The sequence below is a fragment of the Bos mutus genome, chromosome 24, assembly GCF_027580195.1.
Source record: "Bos mutus isolate GX-2022 chromosome 24, NWIPB_WYAK_1.1, whole genome shotgun sequence".
Classification (NCBI taxonomy): domain Eukaryota; kingdom Metazoa; phylum Chordata; class Mammalia; order Artiodactyla; family Bovidae; genus Bos; species Bos mutus.
In genome coordinates, this window is record NC_091640.1 from 8,226,529 (window position 1) to 8,253,029 (window position 26,501).

Below are 26,501 nucleotides of genomic sequence, written 5' to 3' on the forward strand. Positions count from 1 at the left end.
ACGCCAGCATCAGCAGCTGAACAATAAAGAGGCTGGCCCATCAAATGCCTGATGCACTGAATTACAGGGTAGGACCCCAGCCAGGGGGGCCCCCCTATGTGCCTGATGTGCTGAACAACAGAGAAGGACCCCAGGCAAAGGAGCCCTCTGAAGTGCCTGAATGGGCGGAGTTACAGAGAAAAACTGGCCAAAGGGGCCTTCTGATCGCCAGCTACAAGAGGCTCGAAAAAAGACTCTGAGAGGGCCATAACTCCTGCAGCAGAGACAATCTGTGTCTCTGCACACTTTGTGCTGCCAGGGTCCCTGCAAGCCAAGCAGCTGCACCACCTTCATGCTCAACTCTCACTGGGGCAGAGCTGCCACAGGCAAAAACACTTGCATCTATGCGCTCAGGGTTGTTTTGGTCGTGTCCAACTCGTTGCATCCCTATAGACTGTGGCCTGCCAGGCTTCTCTGTCAGGGGGGCTCTCTGGGCAACAATACTGGAACATATTGGCCAATACTGGTTGCCATACCCTTCTAGAGCACTATATTTCCTGCTGCCCTACCTGCCAACTCCCCTGAGTTCCCGGTGCTGCCAAAACCCCTGTGACCCAAGCAGCTGCACCACCTCCACACCTGACCCTCACTGGGGCAGATCCAAGTCCTCCAGGGCAGCCTCAGGAGCAAACCCCAGTGGACAACCCCCATGCAGAGGTGGAAATAAAACCATAATTGAAACCCATGGTCACTGTGGCTAATGAAAAAGACCCAAAACTTTCCCACCAGCTGTACAAGCTGCAGGTTAAATCCACACTATCAACTAGACAGGCTCTGTGGCTATGGAATATATGAAAGGACATTGAGAGTTCCCATCAAAGAATATGCACTAGTTCTGAGATGTGGACATTGGAGGTAAGAACACAGAGGAATAGGACCAGATTAGAATCTGAGCTGCCCCCACAGCAGGTCCAGAGATCAGCACAGTGTTGGAGGGCATCCGAGGGAGGTGAGGTGACTGTGACTCCCAGTGAGGGAAAGGACTCTGACAGCAGTGACTCAACAAAAACATTTATCCTTATATTTTGACTTGTTCTGCAGATTCTTTTGGACTTTGTTCCTTTTTTTCCCCTTTCATCCCCCTCAGTTGTAGTTGTCAATTTTATTGGCACTATGAAATCTAATTAAGTGTTTAAGCTTTTTTCCCCCTCAATCACATATTTTATTGTTGTCATAAACCTTAGCCTCTATGTTGGGCTTTTGCAGTTCTGTGGACTTTTCTGTTTTTTTCCTTTTTTTAATTTAAATTTTTAATTTTTTAAACCTATTATTTTTCTACACTTATTCCTTTGTTTTCTTTTCCTACTCTTCTTTTCCCCTTGCAGTTAATCATTATTGTACATAAGTCTTATCTACCTCTATTTAACTTTGCATATCTTTCTTTCTTTTCTTTCTTTCCTTTCCTCTCAACATATTTCTTATTTTCATTGCTTTATTCCCCACTTGGCACCTTGCTTTAGTTTTGTTTTCCAGTTTGTGCTTTAGTTAGTTTTATTCTTAACTGGTAGATACAATTTTTGGTTTCCTTTGTTTGCTGGGTCAATCTATTTTACTTTATTTTTGTTGGACTATTTTGATTTTGTTTATGGGTGCATATGTATATGTGTATATTCAGTCACACTCTTTATTGCTGCTATAAACCTCTGCCTCCACATTGGGCTTTTGCAGTTCTATGGAGTTTTCCTTTTGTGTTTTCTTTCTTCCTTTTTTTCTTTTTTTATATTTTTAATTTTTTAAACCTATTATATTTTTCCTACATTTATTCCTTTGTTTGCCTTTCCTAATGTTCTTTTCTCCTTTCAGGGAATCTTTAGTGTACATAAGTCTTCTTCATCTACCTCTATTTAACTTTGCATATCTATTTTTTCTTTCTTTCCTTTCAACCTATTTGTTAGATTTATTTTCATTGTTTTATTCCCCACTTGGCACCTTGCTTTAGTTTTGTATTCTGGTTTGTGCTTTAGTTAGTTTTGTTCTTAACTGGTAAATATAATTTTTGATTTCCTTTGTTTGCCAGGTCAATCTGCTGTACTTTATTTTAGTTGGACTGTTTGACTTTGCTTATGGGTATATATGTATATAGTCCATTATTTTAACTATTATCTGCCTGATTTTGTGACTGCCATTTGTCTGGGATTCATCTTTGGTTTCTCAGTTTTCTGTATTTGTTTTAATCTCACTTAATGCCATAACAAACCACTTGTGGAATCTTCATTCCTGACCAGAGATCAAGCCCTGAGCCTTTGGAGTCAGAGCACTGAACCCAAGACCCTAGACCAGAGAACTAACCCTAGGGAGTATCAAATAGAGAGAACTCACACAAAGGAAACCACCTGAAAATAAGACCCAGCATCACCCAACCACCAGTAGCACCCTGTGAAGGATGCCTCATCTAAATAACAAATTAAATAAAAATACAAGTGCAATTATCAGCAGACAGGATTACCACCTCACTCAGCCTTGCCCATCAGAGGAAAAACAAACAAACAAAAAAACCCAGTACAAATCTCACCCTATATGAAGCTTACACAAACAATGGGACCAATCTTAGGAGGGCAGAAACTAAAAGGAAGAAAGAATTCAACCTTGAAACCTGGGGAAAGGAGACCTCAAACACAATAAGTTAAAAAAAAATAATGAAAAGGCAGAGAAATACTACACAAATGAAGGAATAAACTAGAAACACAGAAGTCAAATGAAGAGGAAATAGGCAAACTACCTGAAAAAGAATTCAGAATAATGATAGTAAAGATGATCAAAAACCTTGAAAACAAAATGGAGAAAATGCAAGAATCAATTAGCAAAGACCTAGGAGAAGGCAATGGCACCCCTCTCCAGTACTCTTGCCTGGAAAAGCCCATGGACGGAGGATCCTGGAAAGCTGCAGTCCATGGGGTCGCTGAGGGTCGGACACGACTGAGTGACTTCACTTTCACTTTTCACTTTCATGCATTGGAGGTGGAAATGGCAACCCACTCTAGTGTTCTTGCCTGGAGAATCCCAGGGACGGCAGAGCCTGGTGGGCTGCCATCTATGGGGTCGCACAGAGTTGGACACAACTGAAGCGACTTAGCAGCAGCAGCAGCAGAAGAATTAAAGAATAAACATACAGAGACAGACAACACAATGACTGAAATTAAAAATACTCTGGAAGGAATCAATAGAAGAATAACTGAAGCAGAAGAATGAATCAGTGAGCTGGAAGATAAAATGGTGGAAATAACTTCTTAAGAGCAGAATAAAGTAGAAAGAATGAAAAAAACTGCAGATAGTCTCAGAGACCTCTGGGACAATATCAAATGCGCACCAACATTCAAATTATAGGGGTCCCAGAAGAAGAGAAAAAGAAAGGGTATGAGAAAATTTCTGAAGGGATTTTAGTTGAAAATTTCCCCAACAGGGAAAAGGAAATACTCAATCAAGTATGAGAGGTGAAAAGAGTTCCATACAGCATAAACCCAAGGAGAAACACACCAAGACACATACTAATCAAACTAACGTAATCAAGACTAAACACAAAGGAAGACTATTAAAGCAGCAAGGGAAAAGCAATAAGTAACATGCAAGGGAACGCCATAGGATTAACAGCTGATCTTTCAGCACAAACTCTGCAGACCAGAAGGGAATGGCAGGACATATTTAAAGTACTGAAAGGGAAAAAATCTACAACCAAGATTACTGTACCTGGAGGATCGCATTCAGAATTGATGGATAAATGAAAAGCTTTTCAGACAAACAAAAGTTAAGAGAATTCAGTACCACCAAACCAGCTTTACAACAAATATTAAAGGGACTTAAATAGTCAAGAAATACAGGGAAGGAAAAAGATCTACAAAATCAACCCCAAACAATTAAGAAAATGGCAATAGGAACATACATATCAATAATTACTTTAAATGTAAATGGATTAAATGTTGAAACCAAAAGACACAGACTGGCTGAATGGATACAAAAACAAGACCCATATATATGCTGTCTACAAGAAACTCACTTCAGACCTCAGGACACATATAGACTGAAAGTGAGAGGATGGAAAAATACATTCCATGCAAATGGGAAGCAAAAGAAAGCTGGAGTAGCAATCCTCATATCAGACAAAATAGACCTTAAAATAAAGAAGATTAAAAGAGATAAGGACACTACTTAATAAATAAGGGATCAATCCAAGAGGAAGGTATAAAAATTGTAAATATCTATGCATCCAACATAGGAGCATCTCAATGCATAAGACAAACACTAACAGACATGAAAGGAGAAGCTTACAGTAACACAATAATAGTAAGAGACTTTAACTCCCCACTCATACCAATGGACAGATCATCCAAAACAGAAAATTAATAATTAAGCACAAGTCTTAAATGATACATTAGATGAGGTGGATTTCATTGATATCTTCAGGACATTCCATCCAAATGCAGAAGAATACACCTTCTTCTCAAGTGCACATGGAACATTCTCCAGGATAGACTACATCTGGGTTCACAGATCAAACCTCCATAAATTTAAGAAAACTGAAATCGTATCAAGCATCTTCTCCAACCACAACGCTATGAGACTGGATATCAATTACAAGAAAAACAACTGTGAGAAACGCAAGCACATGGAGATTAAATAACACATTTCTAAATAACCAACAGGTAACTGAAGAAATCAAAAGGGAAATCAAAATATTTCTAGAAACAAATGATAATGAAAATACAACTCAAAACCTATGGGATGCAGCAAAAGCAGTTCTAAGAGGGACGTTTATAGCAATACAATACTACCTCAAGAAACAAGAAAAACATCGAATAGACAACCTAGCTTTACACTAAAACAACTGGAAAAAGAACAAAAAGGATATGAGCAGAAATAAATGAAAAAGAAATGAAAGAAATAGTAGTAAAGATCAATAAAACGAAACCTGGTTCTTTGAGAAGATAAACAAAATTGACAAGCCTTTAGCCAGACTCATCAAGAAAAAAAGAGAAGAATCAAATAAACAAAATTAGAAATGAAGGAGGAGAAGTTACAACAGACAATGCAGAAATACAAAGGATTAGAAGAGACTATCATGAACAACTATATGGCCATAACATGGATAACCTAGAAGAAATGGACAGATTCTTAGAAAAGTTCAATCTTCCAAGACTGAACCAGGAAGAAATAGAAATTATGAAGAACCTAATTACAAGCACTGAAATTGAAGCTGTGATCAAAAAATCTCTCAAAAAACAAAAGCCCAGTACCAGATGGCTTCACAGGAGAATTTTATCAAACATTTATAGAAAAGCTAATGCCTATCCTTCTAAAATTCTTTCTAAGATTTGCAGAGGAAGGAACACTTCCAAACTCATTCTACAAGGCCATCAAAACCTTGATATGAAAAACAAACACTGAAAAAAAAGAAAACTACAGGCCAATATCACACTTTGGCCACCTCATACAAAGAGTTGACTCATTGGAAAAGACTCTGATGCTGGGAGGGATTGGGGGCAGGAGGAGAAGGGGACGACAGAGGATGAGATGGCTGGATGGCATCACTGACTCGATGGACGTGAGTCTGGGTGAACTCTGGGAGCTGGTGATGGACAGGGAGGCCAGGCATGCTGCAATTCATGGGGTTGCAAAGAGTCAGACATGACTGAGCAACTGAACTGAATATCACTGATGAATACAGATGCAAAAATCCTCAACACAATTTTAATAAACAGAATTCAACAACACAGCAAAAAGCTCATACACCATGTTCAAGTTAGGTTTATTCCAGGGATGCAAGGATTCTTCAATATACAAATATCAAACAGTGTGATTCACCATATTAACAAATTGAAAGATTGAAAACCATATGATAATCTCAATAGATGCAGAAAAAGCTTTTACAAAATTCACCTATTTATGATTAAAACTGTACAAAAAATGGACATAGAAGGAACTTACCTGATCATAGTAAAGGTCATATAAAAGGTGAAAAACTGAAAGCATTCCTCCTAAGATCAGGAACAAGACAAGAGTGTACACTTTTACCACTATTATTCAACATAGTTCTGGAAGTCCTAGCTACAATAATCAGAGAAGAAAAAGAAAGAAATGGAATCCAATTCAGAAAAGAAGTAAAGCTCTCACTGTCTGCAGAGGACATGATATTGTACATAGAACACACTAAAGATAGTATCAGAAAATTATTAAAGCCCATCAGTGAATTTAGCGACGTTGCAGGATACAAAATCAATACACAGAAATCACTTGCATTTCTATATACTAACGATGAAAAATCAGAAAAAGAAAGTATGGAATCAATCCCATTCACCTTTTCAACAAAAAGAATAAAATATCTAGGAATGACTGAGCGACTGAACTGAACTGAACTGAAGGAGACAAAAGAACTGTGCACAGAAAATTATTAGACACTAATGCAAGGCAATGCCAAAGAATGCTCAAACTACCACACAATTGCACTCATCTCACATGCTAGAAAAGTAATGCTCATAATTCTCCAAGCCAGGCTTCAGCAGTATATGCCCTGTGAACTTCCTGATGTTCAAGCTGGTTTTAGAAAAGGCAGAGGAACCAGAGATCAAACTGCCAACATCCGCTGGATCATCAAAAAAGCAAGAGAGTTCCAGAAAAACATCTATTTCTACTTTATTGACTATGCCAAAGCCTTTGACTGTGTGGATCACAATAAACTGTGGAAAATTCTGAAAGAGATGGGAATACCACACCACCTGACCTGCCTCTTGAGAAATCTATATGCAGGTCAGGAAGCAACAGTTAGAACTGGACATGAAACAACAGACTGGTTCCAAATAGGAAAAGGAGTATGTCAAGGCTGTGTATTATCACCCTGCTTATTTAACTTATATGCAGAGTACATCATGAGAAATGCTGGACTGGAAGAAACACAAGCTGGAATCAAGATTGCCAGGAGAAATATCAGTAACCTCAGATATGCAGATGACACCACCCTTATGGCAGAAAGTGAAGAGGAACTAAAAAGTCTCTTGATGAGAATGAAAGTGGAGAGTGAAAAAGTTGGCTTAAACCTCAACATTCAGAAAACGAAGATCATGGCATCTGGTCCCATCACTTCATGGGAAATAGATGGGGAAACAGTGGAAACAGTGTCAGACTTTATTTTTGGGGGCTCCAAAATCACTGCAGATGGTGACTGCAGACACGAAATTAAAAGACGCTTACTCCTTGGAAGGAAAGTTATAACCAACCTAGATAGCATATTGAAAAGCAGAGACATTACTTTGCCAACAAAGGTCCGTCTAGTCAAGGCTATGTTTTTTCCTGTGGTCGTGTATGGATGTGAGAGTTGGACTGTGAAGAAGGCTGAGCGCTGAAGAATTGATGCTTTTGAACTGTGGTGTTGGAGAAGACTCTTAGAGTCCCTTGGACTGCAGGGAGATCCAACCAGTCCATTCTAAAGGAGATCAGTCCTGGGTGTTCATTGGAAGAACTAATACCGAAGCTGAAACTCCAATACTTTGGCCACCTGATGCAAAGAGTTGACTCATTGGAAAAGACTCTGATACTAGGAGGGATTGGGGGCAGGAGAAGGGGATGACAGAGGATGAGATGGCTGGTTGGCATCACCGACTTGATGGACGTGATTGAGTGAACTCCAGGAGTTGGTGACGGACAGGGAGGCCTGGCATGCCGTGATTAATGGTGTTGCAAAGAGTCAGACATGACTGAACGACTGAACTGAACTGAATGAAAGAAATCAAAGATGACATAAACGGATAGAGAGATATTCCATGTTCCTGGTTAGGAATAATCAGAATTGTGAAAATGACTGTACTACCAAATGCAATCTACAGATTCAATACAATCCCTATCAAATTACCAATGACACTTTTCACAGAACTAGAACAAAAAATTTCACAATTCATATGGAAACACAAAAGACCCTGAGTAGCTAAAGCAGTCTTGACAAAGAAGAATGGAGCTGGAGGAATCAACCTTCTTGACTTCAGATTATACTACAAAGCTACAGTCATCAAGATGGTATGGTACTGGCAGAAAAACAGAAATATAGACCAACAGAACAAGATAGAAAGCCCAGAAATAAACCCATGTGCCTTTGGGTAGCTTATTTTTGACAAAGGAGGCAAGAATATACAATGGGGCAAAGACAGCCACTTCAAGAAATGGTGCTGGGAAAACTGGACAGCCACATGTAAAAGAATGAAATTAGAACACTTCCTAACACCATATAGAAAGATAAACTCAAAATGGATTAAAGACCTAAATGTAAGACCAGAAATTATAAAACTCTTAGAGGAAAACATAGGCAGAACACTCGATGACATAAATCAAAGCAAGATTCTCTATGACCCAACTCCTAGAGTAACAGAAATAAAAGCAAAAGTAAAGAAGTGGGACCTGGTTAAACTTAAAAGCTTTTGCACAGCAAAGGAAACTATAAGCAAGGTAAAAAGACAACCTCCAGAATGGGAGAACATAATAGCAAATGAAACAACTGACAGAGGATTAATTTCCAAAATATACAAGCAGCTCATACAACTCAATACCAGAAAAACAAACAATCCATACAAAAAGTGGAAAAAAGATCTAAACAGACGTTTCTCCAAAGAAGACATACAGATGGCTAGCAAACACATGAAAACATGCTCAACATTGCTCATTATTAGAGAAATGCAAATCAAAACTACAATGAGATATCACCTCACACTGGTCAGAATGGCCATCATCAAAGTCTACAAAGAATAAATGCTGAAGAGCGTGTGGAGAAAAGGGAGTGCTTTTGCACTGTTGGTGAGAATGTAAATTGATACAGCTATTATAGAAGATGGTATGGAGATTCCTTAAAAACTAGGAATAAAAGCAGCATATGACCCAGCAATCCCACTCCTAGGCATGTACCCTGAGGAAACCAAAATTGAAAAAGACACATGTATCCCATTGTTGATTGCAGCTCTATTTACGACAGCTAGAAAATGGAAGCAACCTAGATGTCCATCGACAGAGGAATAGATGAAGAAGGAGTGGTGCACATACACAGTGGAATATTACTCAGCCTTAAAAAGGAACACCTTTGAGTCAGTTCTAATAAGGTGGATGAACCTAGAACCTATTTTTCAGGGTAAAGTAAGTCAGAAAGAGAAAGATAAATATCATATTCTAACACATGTATACGGAATCTAGAAAAATGGTACTGTAGAATTTACATACAGGGCAGCAATGGAGAAACCGACATAGAGAATAGATTTGTAGACATAGGGAGAAGGGAAGAGAGGGTGAGATGTATGGAAAGAGTAACATGGAAGCTTACATTACCATATGTAAAATAGATAGCCAACGAGAATTTACTGTATGGTTAAGGAAGCTCAAACAGGGGCTTTATATCAACCTAGAGGGGTGGGATGGGGAGAGAGATGGGAGGGAAGTTCAAAAGGGAGGGGATATTTGTATACCTATGGCTGATTCATCTTGAGGTTTGACAGAAAACAACAAAATTCTGTAAAGCAATTATCTTTCAATTAAAAATTAAATTAATTTTTAAAATTGGATTCTCTGCTCATTTCCGGCTTCATCTATTTTAAACAGCATGTTTGTGGCCAAATTATAATTCTGAGCCAAGCAAATACTGTGGTGGAAAGGTCATTCTGCAGAAATAATATTTTAACTTTCTCTGCTCTGGGTGAGTTAATGCCGTGATGCGGATACCTTTCCCATTTAGATAGGAGAAGATTAAAAAAATTGTATTGCAATTTTAATATTTCCTTTGTCACTTTGAATAAAATCCATTAATGCTTGGGCTTTACAAAGATGTCCTACATGAACAAAAAATACAGCCAGGTTATTAACTGAATGTAATTGCCTGGTGATAACAGACTCTTTGAGTCTCTATTTGACACTATTTCACTTGAAAAAGGCTATCAATTAGGACCCCACATTTAAAGCAAGTGGGGAAATTATGCACAGACACTTTTAACAAAACGGTGACGCTTGCATAAAATAGTACATGTCATTTTCAGAATACCAAACTCCTACTGTAGCATTGTTTAAACAAGAAAAACCATAGTGCTTTTTTTTTTTTTTTTAATCTGTCCCCAAGTGCCAAAAGACATCAGCCCACTGAGCACTCAAGTGCCAAAGGACATGAGGTAGCTAAGTATGCCCAGGCCTCAAATGCTGTGTAGAATATGTATCAACAAAGTCATTTCCCTATATCCTGGTGAATCTGCTCAAGTAATTCAGATGAGGCCAATAAAATAAAGTGTGTGTGTATGTGTGTGTGTCTGTTCTAACGGTTCTCAGTAATGAAGCATAATAATTAGAACACTGAAAGTATTATTGGCTTTGTAAGTCAGATATTTAATTTTGAAGTCTCGAATCCAGAGTATGTTGTGTTCATAGATGTCATTCATATTTGGATTCATACTGGGGGAGGCAGCAGAAATTCATGGAAAGACACTGGTAGAAACCTAGGCCCAGACTATTAGCTCTATGGAATGCCTTTTGAAAAGTTTTGAGAGATTTGTCTGTTACCAGCACTTTTGTAAGCACGTAATAAATATTATATTCTGAATTGAGACAAGTCTTTCTAAGTATGAGTTTCCTTTTTTAAAAACGTGTAAGGATATGTGAGGGGAGACGTTCTGAGTCCTACTCAATGTGATTCTTCCTCTTTGCACTTGTCTCCCCCGCCCCATGAAACAGGGAACTTAATCTGACCATCCCGATGGGCAAGCACCATATTCAATAGATACAGTATATGTTCAGAGATCAGTTTGAGGTCATTGCCCTCCAATTGTGCCATGTCCTTATTTACTGTTGCTTTTTTATGACCAGGCATCCTGCTCGTCCTTGGATGAACTGTGTGTGATGTGATCCATGCCTTCATGGTCTTGGGGTCTCTGTGTCACTCTCTCCCTTACAATCAGATTACTTAGTTGAATCCTGAACTGTTTCTCTGGGACAGACCTGGCATTAATCTTTCTTCTCTCCATCCCACTGAGTAATACACAGTGAAGGCCACTCCGTCAACATGTGCCATTTTTATCCTCCACGAGCCAGACCATGAAAAACAAATCCAAGAATCCTTATCTTGGGCAAGGTTAACAAAAAGAAAGATCTTAATAAATATTTTACGTGTAAAATTGGTAGTTTTATCAAGCCATAAAAATTAAATGGGCAACATATCCAGGCAGTAGTTTGAGATACATTTTATTCTAAAAGTCATTTTATGTTATTCTTTCCTTTTCAAATCTAATTTTGGATTGACACAACACCTTCATTTTCTTTATAAGAGAGATAATAGGGACTGTAGTCTTGCAGCTGAACAGTTTTAGACTTGATCACAAAGGAAAGTATCTCCTGGAGATGTCTAGAAGAACACATCAGGGTCTTATAGGGAAGAGCCCTCAAGCCAAAGGGGGTTAGCAGCAGCTTCCTGAGCTGATGATGGGAGCTGATAAGGGAGCTTAGAAGTGTAGGTCATGACAGTCTGCCTATTTGAGAAGGAGCATCCCTTCTTCTTTTCCCAAAAGCCCCTGCAGGGACGCTCAGCCCACACTTAGGAGCAGGATGATCTATGACCTCCATATGGCTTTAACATTCCATCCATCCAACCGCATATCCTGCTGTTCTTCTAACATCACACTGGAACGGTCTGTTGTCCCTTTGTCATGCTTCTGCATTCTCGCCTCATCTTTGCTGCAGGTCTCCATCTTTTTATTTACCCAAAACTTTCCTTATATAAATGTATTTACTTATTTATTTGGGGTATTTGTTGCTGTGCATGGGCTTTCTCTAGTTGCAGTGTTTGGGGGCTACTCTTTAGTTGGTGGTGCAGGGGATTCTCACTGTGGTGGCTTCTCTTGTTGTGGAGTGAGGGCTGTAGGAGCATGGGCTTCAGTGGTTTCTCTGAACGGACTTAGGTGCCCTACAGCATGTGGAATCTTCCCAGACCAGGGATCGAACCCGTGTCCCAAACCTGTGTCCCTCCCCTGCATTTACAGGCAGGTTCTCAACCACTGGACTGCTAGGGAAATCCAACCCAAAGCTTTTTGATACTGAAGCATGACGTTTCATCTCCCCTCCTCCACACATCCTTTCCAAAACTGCCCATTCCACCTTGACCATCTTGTCTCTGAATTCCCATAACACCTGTTTCATATATTTGACACACAATAACCTATTTCTCTCTGACGTCTCTTCTCATTCTGCCTTGTGGCAGAGTTGCTGGAGTGTAATGGAAACTTACACACCTATATAGCTCATCTTCTCTGTCAGCAAAGGAACTCCTCAAGTCCTTCAAATGAGTGCCTAGAATACAGCTCCACTATACCCTGAGACTATTGATAGTAATTTTGTTTCTGTGATTCCAAACAACATGTGTCCAACTGTTTGGGATAGGCCATCTTCAGTATTTATTTCAAACATGTGACAGTCAGGCACAGACTCTCACAGTCAACATAGGAGCAGAACTGATGCATGCCTGTTTATTATGCACTGAGAGAATACAATTCTTTAAATACTAACAATAAGAACTAACATTTATTGAAAAGGGACCCTGGGCTAAGCTGTGACCCATTTTTAGGATGAGTAATCTGAAGCTTAATAAACTTTAAGTCATTTCTCTAAGTCATACAAATAAGGAGGAGGCAGGACTCGAACCCAGGTCAGACTTTCTTCCAAGTATTTGCTTCTCCTTAAAAACAGTTCTCTAGGGCATAAACGTGTTGTTGAGACACAGGACACCAGATCTCCTGCTGACACTCAATCCACTAAATCTGTCTAAAATCCAAGGTGATTTTTTACACTGCTGGCTGTTACTTACTAGTGGATGCATAGACAGCTATCATTAACCCACTTTTGAACATGAGGAAACTAGATGATCAAGTAGCCACAGAATATGGCTACTCTGACTTTTCAATCTGAGATGAAATCTTTCCATGATTCTATGCAGTTTTTCCAACAAATTGATGTACTTCATGTATGTCAAAAGCCTTTTCCAACCCTGCTTACCCTGACCTAATAATTGCCTCTTAATCCCCAAAAGATTAGTCAGATATCTTTTTCATTATGTAATTTTTCCTGAACACTTGCTCTGCAAAGAAAGTGTCTTATTTATTTTGTATTGTCAGCATACAGCAATTCCATAATAAGTTTCTTGGGTTAAAAATGATCCTGTAATTTCAACTCTGTGTACTTATTTAAAGTTCTTATTTCTTTTTACTTATTTATTTTTGTGGCAAAGTCTTTTCTTAGTCACAGCTTTCAAGTTTAGATGAGGGCTGATTTTCCCCTTTAAACATTACTAACATTTTATTCAGGGATATTTTTCCCTCAGTGAGAAACAGTAGAAATTGGCAGCATACCAAGTAGTCTGATTCAGCAAGAATGCACCTGGCAAACTCCAGTAATTTTATTTCATCCTTAAAGGTTTTTTGCTGTGAAAGCTATCATGGGTCACACAGTAGCTGGAGACAGGGTGCTCGTGCAAATTTGATTTTAGTTCTTAACTGTCTTATATCAACTATGTTGATTCTTTTTGTCCGTATAGAAGCCATACGTGTCTCTTGGCTATATGAGTCAAGCAAGAAAGACTTTTTTTTATATATATTCTTTTTTTAATTAATTAATTAATTTTATACTTTACAATATTGTATTGGTTTTGCGATACATTAACATGCATCCACCATGGGTGTACATGCAGGATACAGGAAGCTTGGGGCTGAGGCACTGGGATGACCCAGAGGGATGGTATGGGGAGGGAGGTGGGAGGGGGTTCAGGATGGGGGAACACGTGCAAGCAAGACTTTTAATTATCTTTCTGTATACATTCTTCTCTTTGTAGAATTAAAAATTAAGCCTACACATAGGGGTCAATGGATAGATAGTTGATTTTAAATATAGAAACACTGTTTTAAATACAGGGTTAAGTTCCATAAGAGACTGAGCTTTAAAATACATTTATACAGGCATATTCTAAAAGTCAAAACCTTAAAAAGCATTATCTGTCATACTGTATACAGTAGTTCAAATATTTTCAGCAGCTTTTGGCTAATATATAAGAGTGAGCTATAAGTCCTCAAAATAATCAACAATAAACTAAAATGTATTGGGTTCCTGTACTGTCCCAACAATTAGGCTACATTTTTTATATTTTTATACATTTCACTGTCAAAATAATTCATTATAGTAGATATGATATTCATATTACAGATAGAGAAGCAGAAGTTCTTAAAATCTTGCATTTTCTAAGTAATCAAGTATGTTGCACTCTCGAATCTTTGTTTTGTGCCTTCAGTTTGTTATAGAAAGTGTGATACAGTTGTGAGACTGAAAATTTTTTGTTTCATGAGCATAAAGACTGTAACTCTGAGATTCATCTATTTTTTTTGAAAATATGATCCTTAAAATGGTCACATAAGATAGTGATAAATACCATCCCTTGGAATCCATTATTTCTTCACTGGGAGAAGTACAAATTCAGTTAAAGACTCTTAGTTATCAGCACCACCAGTAGTCCTGGAATGACAATATGTGTGTCACAGAATAAGATGAATGAAACCACAGCCTCAACAAGACAAAAGACTGCTAATAGTTCTTAACATTTCCAAACAGAAAGTTAAGTATGGAATGATGGCTTAAAAGTTAAACCTTTCAAGGTTAGTTGTTTTTTTATTTTTTAAATGTGTATGAGAGTGATGGTAACATTTAGAGGGATTTAATGTTATCCAAAAGAGCAGGTAATTCCTTGCTATGGGGGAAGAGGATTTATTTCTGGCCAATGGGAAAGAATGTTGATAAATATTTTGGTATTATACTACTGAAGAAAAAAGTGTCAGCTGATCAGATTTTGAATAAGCAAGCCAATCTTTGCTTTATGGTCCTTAAAAAAATGTGCCCAACAATGCCATAACCAATAAAGTTATTCTTAAGTTTTATCAATATGAATTGAAAACTTCCATGCCAAAAAATACATTGATTTCCAAAATCTTTTTCATAAGAAAAAACTTAAACTGAATATAATTTGTTGCTGTTTTCTTAAGGAAATCTCCATTTATTTAATGTAACTTCCCTTATGAAACTTTATGCTTTTAAATAGATCCTATGTAAAAGTAATATAGAATGTGAAATTTCTAAAAATAAGAATTTGATATAAATTAATGCAAAATACCAGGATTAACAATGTAAAGGACGATAAAATACCATTTATTAAAATTACTAGTCACAAACCTGAATTCCATGCTGTTTATATTTTAACAGCATTACCTAATGTTTTTCTGGCTTGAAATTTTAATGTTGAAATAAAGGCTGTATACATTTTTATATGTTTATTAAATGTAAATTTTGTTTAAAAGCAAGATAGAAAAACAAAATCATAGGTGAGAAGCTGAGTCTAATTTTAATGGAGGGTCATGTCTATGACAGATTGTTTTCATTAGTTAGAAAATATTCTGAATCAAAGTAGGATTTCTTATTCAGTGGCTACAGTGTCACAGGGATACCTCTCATAAAAATAAAACTGAGCATCAGATTTCCCACCATTCTCCCTCATACGGCAGGGTCTTTATACTGGACCCAGAGTTATTGTGCAACAACAGGGATAGAAGATGAGCCATGGGGTCTGGAAGATACGGACTTGGAAGTCCAGCCCACAGTGTTCTGTAGCTGGCCAATTCCAGAACATTTGTGAACCTTGATTTATTTGTCTCCATAACATAATAGATAATAACCCTATTCCATGAAACCTACTGAGTTCAGTGGGCAGCACACAGAAGGAATTAAATAAGGGTGGCTATTTTTAAAGCCTGTTGCAAAGTGGTCTTTTTATATGATGAGATCACCTTGCTGCACAGGCATTTCATACCTATGGCAGGTGTGAAATCATACAAAGGACTAACTTGGTCATTAGGTGAATGAATCCTTGTTCCCAGGTCTTACCATATAAATACATTTTTGTGTGAGTCTTTCTAGTAGAATATGTATAAGTATAAAGTGAGCTTTATACCTGTATTTGGCATGTGTAGCTGGAAACAATTTCCAGAAAAACCTTTTGGGTCATCTCAAAGCTCAGTGATCTAAAGGGAAGGCAGATCTAATGGAAGCCATGATTGTCTATTGGTTAAGCAATATACATATAGTCAAATACCAAGTCGACTGTACTCTGCTTTCAAAGTAATATATGAACAGGCTTATAAATCTTTTAAATGTTATATAAATGTGTTATGCCACATGATACAAGATAAAACATCTGCTTTTCCAAGTAGAATAAGATGATTAAAATAATTCAATATGATAGATCCATGGTACCCTTCATAAATATTATAGAAAAAAACAATAACAATAAAGTTAACTATTGAGACCCTAATATAAATCTTTAAACACACAGAAAAACTCTCAACAAGTTATTGAACATAAGTGAAGGGGGCTTCCCTGGTGGCTCAAATGGTAAACAATCTGCCTGAAATGCGGGAGACCTGGGTTCAACCCCAATGTAAATCATTAAACAGACAGAAAAACTCTCAGCAAGTTATTGAACATAACTTCACCTGAATTCTTAGCTTATCTGAAAAGAGGAAATCTGCATGGAAGAATATTAGTTGACACTTGTGATTTACAAATAGTGAGGTTGTAAAGGTAGCAATTCCATAGAGGAGAAGCACTAACAGAACCAAGGGAAGAACCACAAAATGGACAGTATTTAAGCTTTTCTGTTCTACTTTTTTTCGGCTGTGCCACATGGCCAAGATCTTAGTTCCTCAACCAGGGGTCAGACTCGAGCCCCTGCATTCAAAGAGTAGAGTCTTAATCACTGGACCACGAGGGAAGTCCCTTTTCTATTCTACATTTAAACTTTGCAGAACAACAGTCTTACAGCCAAAGGCATCATCTAAAACAAAAGAAAAATGTTAATGCACTTATGAAGCCAAAGCATTAATAATGAAGTAGAAAAATATAATTTCTTTATTGCCTTCATGAGTCAGTGTCAAACTAAATTTTGCTGTAGCTTTAGCATGTATGTGCTCACAGAAACAGCTAGTGTCTCATCTAGAAAACATTCTCCAACAGGGAATATGGCACAAGTAACCTGGAGGACATGCTGAATTTTAGATTAACTTATAATTGTCTATTTTGCAGATAGATATATTTAACTTTGGATTTTAGCTCTCTCAAAATCACGTGTCAGAACAAAACATAATCTTATGCATACATATAAACAGCCTGCTTGTGCTTTTGAATACATCATTGAAGTAGGAGTAAAGCTGTTAGTCAAAAGATGGGACCCTGAGACAGAGGTGCTGTGAATTCTAGTTGTGTGGCGAGAAGAGATACGTCAATGCAGAAGCAGTGGTGTCAGAACACTGCAGGAGTTCCTTTTAGCCTCTCTATTTTGGATCTCCAATGACAGGTCTATTGAACTTAAACTTTAATTGGCATCATGCAGTTTCTTTGAAACCATTCAGTTTAATGCCAGTCCTGAGAGGTAAGAAAGTAGAATAAGAAATGTTAGATTTAGGGATGATGTTGCTATGGTCTGAATGTTTGTGGCCCCCAAAACTCACATGATGGAATTCTAATGCCCAGTGTGATGTATTAGGAGGTGGGGCCTTTGGGAGGTGATTGGGGCAGGAGAGTGGAATCCTCACGTGTGGGCTTGTTGCTTAGTCGCTCTGCTGCTACTGCTAAGTCGCTTCAGTCGTGTCCAACTCTTTGCAACCCCATAGACGGCAGCCCACCAGGCTCCGCCATCCCTGGGATTCTCCAGGCAAGAACACTGGAGTGGGTTGTCATTTCTGCTCAGTTGTGTCCAGATGTTTTGTAACCCTCAGGACTCTAGCCCACCAGGCTCCTCTGTCCATGGGATTCTCCAAGCAAGAATACTGGAGTGGGTTGCCATTTCCTTCTCCACATAAGTGGGATCACCGCCTTCTTAAGAGAGACCCCACATTGCTTCCAGCATCTCAACCCACAAGGAGACAAAGAAGTTTGCCTTCCCCTGACCACATGGGCACCTTCATTTTTGATTTCTATCTTCCAGAACTGTGACAAAATCACATTTCGTTGTTGTTTATGAGCCTCCCAGTCCATGATCATTGTTATAGCAGGCTGAGCACATTAAGGCAGAAATGGAGGTACAGCTGTAGAAGGTATTTTCAGGAATGAAAGCAGAAAGAAAATGGGATGGGATATATTGATACTTTGTGCTAGCTGGTCTTCCCCACCCCCAGGATAGAAACAAAAGCGTGAAAAAGGAAAAAAATGATTTATTTTTAATGATACTAATGCTTTATCAACTCGCTTTTATTTCTTTACTAAGTTTCACTTTAGATTGAAGAAAACTCTACTCATATTGTCACTAGAGTGTTTTGAGCACTAAGATCTTTTTTTAATTGGAGGATGATTGCTTTACAGTGTTGTGTTAGTTTCTGCTATACAACGTGAATCAGCTTCATGTACGTGTGGCCCTCCCTCTTGCGCCTCCCGTCTACCCCCATCCCACCCCTCTAGGTCATCACAGAGCACCGAGCTGAGCTCTCCGTGTTACACAGCGGCTCCCGATTACCTAGCTATTTCACACATGGTAGTGTCTATATGTCAACCCTGCTCTCTCAAGTTGTCCCACTCTCTTCTTCCCCCACTGCATCCATAATTCTGTTCTCTACATTTGTGTCTCTTTTCCTGCCCTGCAAATAGGTTCATCAGTACTATTTTTCTAGATTCTGTGTATGTGTTAGTCACTCATTTGTGTCCAACTGTTTGAGACCCCCCTGCACTGTAGCCCACCAGGCTTCTCTGTCCATGGGATTTCCCAGGCAAGAATACTGGAGTGGGTTGCTACTTCTTTCTCCAGGGGGTCTTCCCGACCCAGGGATTGAGCTTGGGTCTCCTGCACTGCAGGCAGAGTCTTTACTGTCTGAGCCATGTATGATATTTGTCTTTCTCTTTCTGGCTTACTTCACTCTGTAAAACAGTCTCTAGGTTTATGCACCTCACTTCAACTGACTCAACTGATTCATTCCTTTTTAAGGCTAAGAGTCCATTGTGCATATGTACTACAGCTTCTTTATCTATTCATTTGTAGATGGACATCTAGGTTTCTTCCGTATACTGGCTATTGTAAATAGTACTGCTATAAGCTATAAGTACTGTGTCTTTTTGAATTGTGATTTTCTCAGGGTACCCAGCAATGGTTTCGCTCGGTCCACTAACTAGATCTTAAAAGTTTCCAACACACATGCAGAAAAGGTAATTATGTGAGGTGATGGAAGTGTTCAACTAATCTTATTGCAGTAATCATTTCACAACATACATGTGTATCAAATCATTCACATTGCACACCTTAAAATTCCACAATGTTACATGTCAATTAGATCTCAATAAAATCTGGATTTTTTTAAAAGTATCTTTTGATACAAGAAATATTTAAGTTTGTTTGATGTTGATAGCTTACGGTGAACAGTGTTGGATTCATGATCTCCAAAGAAGAAAATTTAGCTTTGGGACCAGAGACCAGGCTTGACCACTCAGGGTTCTTGTGTGGCACTTTTATTTCAGGGAAAAGGGGCAGAGAAAGCTTCTGACATAGACATCAGAAGAGGGTGGACAGTGCCCCCTTTCTAGTCTTTAGCAAGGGAATTATATACTTTTTAATTAGTTATTACAATAAATCAAAAGAATGTCTCAAGTTTGTGAAAATTTTACCAGACCCACTCCCACAATTTACATTTTAGAGTAACAGGATTAGAATTTAACAATAGAAAGATCCTACCAGACTCCCATAATTTACATTCTAAGATATCAGGATTAGTCAGAAGGTTTTCAGGAAGGAGAAACTGTCCTCAAGCAGGATACACTGTTGTTATATAATCCCTAGTACAGAGTTTAAACTGAGTTGTTTGTTGTGTAATCATCAGTTCCAGGTTTAAAGAAAACAAAACAAAAACTGTTTTATGTGACTAAGACTAAGGAATGTAGAGAGAAAAAAAAAGTTTGTTCTTTCCTCCTCCTTGGGAATTCCAGACCTCTATTTCCTCGGGGACCCCTGGACTTCTTATCAACCTGCCTAGGAATTGACTCTCTCAATGTTAAGGCTATGTATTTTGCATAAGGAAAATAAAACTAGGAAAGGAATCGGTGTAGTAAGGCTGATTCTGTAAGGTGGAGCAGGTGAGTTTTATAAAGATTAACAATGTCCTGTGTTCTAATGGGACATCCACAAGCTATTCCTTCCTTTGGTTTGATCCAGATTACTTGAATTCTTTACTTTTTGTAGTTCTGTTGCTCTCTATTTTTCTCTGCCTCCCTCAAAAATAATTTCTGTACGCTCAGTCATGGCAGAATGTAATTTCCTTACAGATGGGAGCTTGTCTTCTGAAGAAATTAAAACACACTGAGCAGACTCTCACCCATAATAAAAAGCTACCAGAAGGTCTAACTGCAGTCACATACTTAAGGAAGTAGATGAAGCATCATTTCCTCTTTCCGCTTAGTATGTAAGAATCCAGAATAGTTTCTTGCTTCATGACTCTGAACATAAACATCATTTGCCTTTACAAAAAAGAAGCCTATGAAGAAAAAAAATTAAACATTGCTTTTCAAAACACTTTTTAGTGGTGGACATTTTATTAGTCTTGGGATGAATGTTTTACTTCCCTTGAATTGGGAAAACACTCTTGGGGAATTTGAAAATAATTATTTCAATATAAGGGTATAGAGCTCCTGAACTTGCATAATTTCCCATAAGAAAAATTAAATCAGGATTATGTAAGTAGATCACTACAAGTCCAATTGGCCCTGAGGCATTGCCTGGGAAGAAGTAAAGATGCCTTCCATGAGCCACAAAAACAGGCTGGCCTCAAGCTCTGCTCACCCCCAACAGTCTTACTTCAGTGATCATTTGGAGTAAGACCACAAATACATAAACTATCCATGGTGTTGAAAAGATTTAAACGTGAAAAGCAATAGACTATTTTACCAAAACCCAACCATAGAAAATGAAAAGGAAGAAAATCACTGTATTAAAAGCAAGAGAGGTTGGATAATACCTTATCCATCTAGACTTGGCCTTCAGTGGAGCCAAGTGATTCATAGAAGAAAACAAAATCAGCAGTGAGGCTAGGATTATTTGAATGAATAGCCTACATTCATCAAATTTTTCATATGGATGGTCATTTTTCCTTTCCCAAGACATCCCAGGAGGAATTATTAAAAGCCCTTTAGATTCCCTAGCCAAACTATAGTTCTTAGCCATGATATTTTCATGTTAGTACAAATAAGATAAACCATCAGCTAGCTTCTCCTCTCTCACTATTGTCTATACAGTATACTGATACTTCCTGTCCAGCACTCAAATAGTATGGGATCTTACTCATATTTTCATCTATTTTTTTTTTCCTTCCTGCCAGCCCTCCACAAGCTCCCCTCACACTGACCCACTAAAACACCCAAACATCAGTGACTGTGTCTGTCTCCTCTGTCCCCAGAGTATTCTTAAGTTAATAATGAAAAATTAGAACAGAAATTTATATGCATAGATGTTTATTGCAATAATATGGACAATATTTAAAGATTTGAAAGAAAAATGTTTAACAATAGAATAACTTCCAATAATATATTCATACCACCAGGGAAGAACATTCATACCTTCAATTCAGTTCAGTTCAGTCGCTCAGTCGTGTCCAACTCTTTGCGACCCTATGAATTGTAGCACGCCAGGCCTCCCTGTCCATCACCAACTTCCGGAGTTCACTCAAACTCATGTCCATCGAGTCAGTGATGCCAACCAGCCATCTCATCCTCTGTCATCCCCTTTTCCTCCTGCCCTCAATCCCTCCCAGCATCAGAGTCTTTTCCAATGAGTTAACTCTTTGCATGGGGTGGCCAAAGTATTGGAGTTTCAGCTTCAGCATCATTCCTTCCAAAGAACACCCAGGACTGATCTTTAGAATGGACTGGTTGGATCTCCTTGCAGTCCAAGGGACTCTCAAGAGTCTTCTCCAACACCACAGTTCAAAAGCATCAATTCTTCGGCGCTCAGCCTTCTTCACAGTCCAACTCTCACATCCATACTTAGAATATTATAATCTAAAAATGGTGTTTTAGTAATTTTAAATAGCAAAATATTTAAAAATAATTTTGTATAAAAAGCAGGGTCAAATCTGCATAGATATAATTGTGGTTATATTATGTAATCATGTAACTAGCATATAGATGTATATTTAGTATATGCATAAGTCTAAGAGTGTTTGTGTGTGTTGTATAGAACAGACATTATATACATGAGTATGGACTCCAGAGTCTGGCTGCCTGAATGTGAATCCCAGATTTGTCACTTAATAAGCAAATTACTTAAGCTCTCTTTCCCTCAGTTTCATCCATTTTGAAATGTGGGAAATAAATACACAGTTGAGATTAGATGGCTGAATTCTACTTGTTGTTTATTTGCCAAGTTGTGTCCGACTCTTTGTAACCCCACAGACTGCAGCACAGCAGGTTTCCCTGTCTCATTATTTCTTGGAGTTTGCTCAAACTCATGTCCTTTGAGTCAATGATGTTATCTAATCATCTCATCCTCTGTCACCCTCTTCTCCTGCCCTCAGTCTTTCCCAGCATCAGGGTCTTTCCCGATGAGTCAGTTCTTTGCATCAGGTGGCCAAAGTATTGCAGCTTCAGCTTCAGCATCAGTACTTCTATGCAGAATTCTACTTAGAACAATGCATAACAGAGAGTAAATATGCAATTCTTAGCACTTAGGATCCTCCAAGTACATACACACATTATAAGTACACAAAATGAACCTATGCATACACATAGACACTTGCAAAATTATGCAAAATTGAGCAAAGAGTTATCAGTATTTCTGACTTTTGAGATTGTGAATAACTTTTGTGATTACATGTTTTTTCTATTTTCTGAGGTTTTCTGGAATGTGAAAATATGCTTTCATAATCAAAACCAATTTTGCATGGTATTTAAGAACAGATGGATTGAGTTACACACATATAGTACATATGCTTAAAATACAATATTGTATTAAAAATACAATACTGCTTAAAGCAATGCTCAGCATATAGGATGCCTTATAGAAACATGTATTAAGTTAATATAAATAGTAAATTGAGGAAATGGACATAGTAATTAGTAACTAGAGAATATTTAGCCCAAGGGATCTGTAAGAAAGGAAGTTAAAAATGGAATCGTGGAAGGTGAAATCACTCAAAGACTTAAGTATATATTTGATAGGCAGCATCAAAGAAGCTTGTACAAAGTCAGAAAATCTGTGACAAGAAAAAATAAGCTTCATGGCCAAATTTAGATTCCAGATAAGCTAGGAAAATAAGATCAGAGTAAATGGGATAAATTTGTTTGAAAGAGGAAAAACTTTTACATGATCCTGGAATAAGGAATGCAGGGTTGGGTTTTGGTATGTCAAAATTTGTATTTTAAAAAGCAAAAAATAGTCCTGTTTTTAATTTTTTGAGGAACCTGCATACTGTTTTCCATGGTGGCTTCACCAATTACATTCCCAGCAACAGTACTAAGTTTCCTTTTCTCCACATCATCGCCAATGTTTATTATTTCTTGTCTTTTTGAAAATAGGCATTCTGATAGCAATGAGTTGCTATATCATTGCGGTTTTGATTTGCATTTGCTTGATAATCCAGCAATTCCACTCCTGGATATCTATCCAGAGAAAATGAAAACAGTAATTCAAAAAGATATATATGCCTTGACATTCATAGCGGCGTTATTTGCCATGGTCAAGATATGGAAGCAACCTAAGTGTCTGTCAACAGATGAATGGTAAAGACGTGAAACACACACACACACACACACACACGTGTATTACTCAACCATAAAAGAGAATGACACCTTGCCATTTATGACCACATGGATGAATCTGGAGGGTACTATGCTTAGTGGAGGAAGTCAAACAGAGAAAGACAAATGCAGTGTATTTTCACTTATATGTGGAATCTAAAACAATATACAAATAAACATAACAGAAACAGACTCACAGAGAACAAACTAGTGGTTACCAGGGATGAGAGTGAGTGTAAAGCGTTGACAAGATAGGTGAAGGGGATTAAGAGGTACAAACTACTAGGTATAAATTAAGATACAGAAGGAAAGTTGTGACCAACCTAGACAGCATATTCAAAAGCAGAGACATTATTTTGCCAACAAAGTTTCATCTAGTCAAGGCTATGGTTTTTCCTGTGGTCATGTATGGATGTGAGAGTTGGACTGTGAAGAAGGCTGAGCGCTGAAGAATTGATGCTTTTGAACTGTGGTGTTGGAGAAGACTCTTGAGAGTCCCTTGCACTGCAAGGAGATCCAACCAGTCCATTCTGAAGGAGATCAGCCCTTCTTTGGAAGGAATGATGGGATTTCTTTGGAAGGACTGATGCTGAAGCTGAAACTCCAGTACTTTGGCCACCTCATGCGAAGAGTTGACTCATTGGAAAAGACTCTGGTGCTGGGAGGGATTGGGGGCAGGAGGAGAAGGAGACGACAGAGGATGAGATGGCTGGATGGCATCACTGACTCGATGGACATGAGTCTGAGTGAACTCTGGGAGTTGGTGATGGACAGGGAGGCCTGGCGTGCTGCGATTCATGGGATCGCAAAGAGTTGGACATGACTGAGTGACTGATCTGATCTGATCTGATCTGATATAATATGTAGCACAAGGAATATAGCCAGTATTTCATAATAACCTTATAATCTATTTTAAAAAGTCACTGCTATACCCCTGAAACTAATAGTAATAGTATAAGGCAACTCTACTTCAATAAAAATAAATAATAGGGGCATTGAAAATGAATAATCCATACACTCTGAGAAATCAAAAGCGAGATGGGTGGGTGCAGGTTGCCTCTGGAGAAGGGCGAACCTGCAGAGAATGCTGATGGCTCCAGGTGGAGACTGTGGGGAGTGGGCTAAGGATGGTGAAGACTCTCATCTCTGATAAAGGTCAAGTGAGGACACTGGTCTAAACCAACATACTTCAGAAGTGGTAACTCATGGATATATACGTATATATGAAGAAAAGACATGAAGGCAAGGCTGGACTTTCACAGGGTGGATCATTTCATTCCCACTTATATTTCCCTGACACAGTTATTCTGTAGCTAATTAAATAATAGTTTCAGGCTCTCAAATACCTCATATGATTCAACGAAAATCTAGCAAAGTTTGAAACTTTCTCAATAATTCTATTTGTTGATATTGCTAACAGTATAATATATATTTTTATAACAAGCAAGTATCTTATTTTGCATTTAATCCCCTGTTCAAATAAGTTTCTCTAATATATGACTAGTTATGAAAGAATTTCAGGAACTAAATAAAAAATATCAGTTGGCCATTACAAGTTTTAATATACTAGTATTATAAAGTTTCTTAGTATCCTAACCGATGTTTATTAGATCTGTAAATATTAGATCAGATCAGATCAGTCTCTTAGTCGTGTCCGACTCTTTGTAACCCCATGAATCGCAGCACGCCAGGCCTCCCTGTCCATCACCAACTCCCGGAGTTCACCCAGACTCACGTCCATCAAGTCAGTGATGCCATCCAGCCATCTCATCCTCTGTCGTCCCCTTCTCCTCCTGCCCCCAATCCCTCCCAGCATCATAGTCTTTTCCAATGAGTCAACTCTTCGCATGAGGCGGCCAAAGTACTGGAGTTTCAGCCCCAGCATCATTCCCTCCAAAGAAATCCCAGGGCTGAGCTCCTTCAGAATGGACTGGTTGGATCTCCTTGCAGTCCAAGGAAATCTCAAGAGTCTTCTCCAACACCACACAGTTCAAAAGCATCAGTTCTTTGGCGCTCCGCCTTCTTCACAGTCCTACTCTCACATCCATACACGACCACAGGAAAAACCATAGCCTTGACTAGACGCACCTTTGTTGTCAAAGCAATGTCTCTGCTTTTCAATATGCTATCTAGGTTGGTCATAATTTTCCTTCCAAGGAGTAAGCGTCATTTAATTTCATGGCTGCAGTCACCATCTATAGTGATTTTGGAGCCCCCAAAAATAAAGTCTGACACTGTTTCCACTGTTTCCCCATCTATTTCCCATGAAGTGATGGGACTGGATGCCATGATCTTTGTTTTCTGAATGTTGAGGTGTAAGCCAACTTTTTCACTCTCCACTTTCACCTTGATCAAGAGGCTTTTTAGTTCCTCTTCACTTTCTGCCATAAGGGTGGTGTCATCTGCATATCTGAGGTTATTGATATTTCTCCCGGCAATCTTGATTCCAGCTTGTGTTTCTTCCAGCCCAGCATTTCTCATGATGTACTCTGCATATAAGTTAAATAAACAGGGTGACAATATACAGCCTTGACAAACTCCTTTTCCTATTTGGAACCAGTCTGTTGTTCCATGTCCAGTTCTAACTCTTGCTTCCTGATCTGCATACAAATTTCTCAAGAGGCAGATCAGGTGGTCTGGTATTCCCATCTCTTTTAGAATTTTCGACA

The 26,501-nt window shown here is 38.4% G+C and overlaps 1 protein-coding gene across 8 annotated transcripts in view; it reads right to left on the bottom strand.

Moving 5' to 3' along the window:
• Window positions 1–26,501, bottom strand: part of CCDC102B (coiled-coil domain containing 102B) — a 340,996-nt gene that overhangs the window by 41,337 nt on the left and 273,158 nt on the right. For 3 of the 8 annotated variants that reach the window (XM_070361706.1, XM_070361707.1, XM_070361702.1), the window contains one exon: window positions 21,591–22,712. The exons of 4 other annotated variants lie outside the window; for them this stretch is intronic. In XM_070361706.1, the coding sequence (XP_070217807.1) occupies window positions 22,701–22,712 (12 nt within the window). In that variant the 3' untranslated portion in view covers window positions 21,591–22,700. Of the gene's footprint in view, window positions 1–21,590; window positions 22,713–26,501 lie in introns of those variants that run through there. One more of the 8 variants, XM_005903766.2, reaches the window with a different exon arrangement.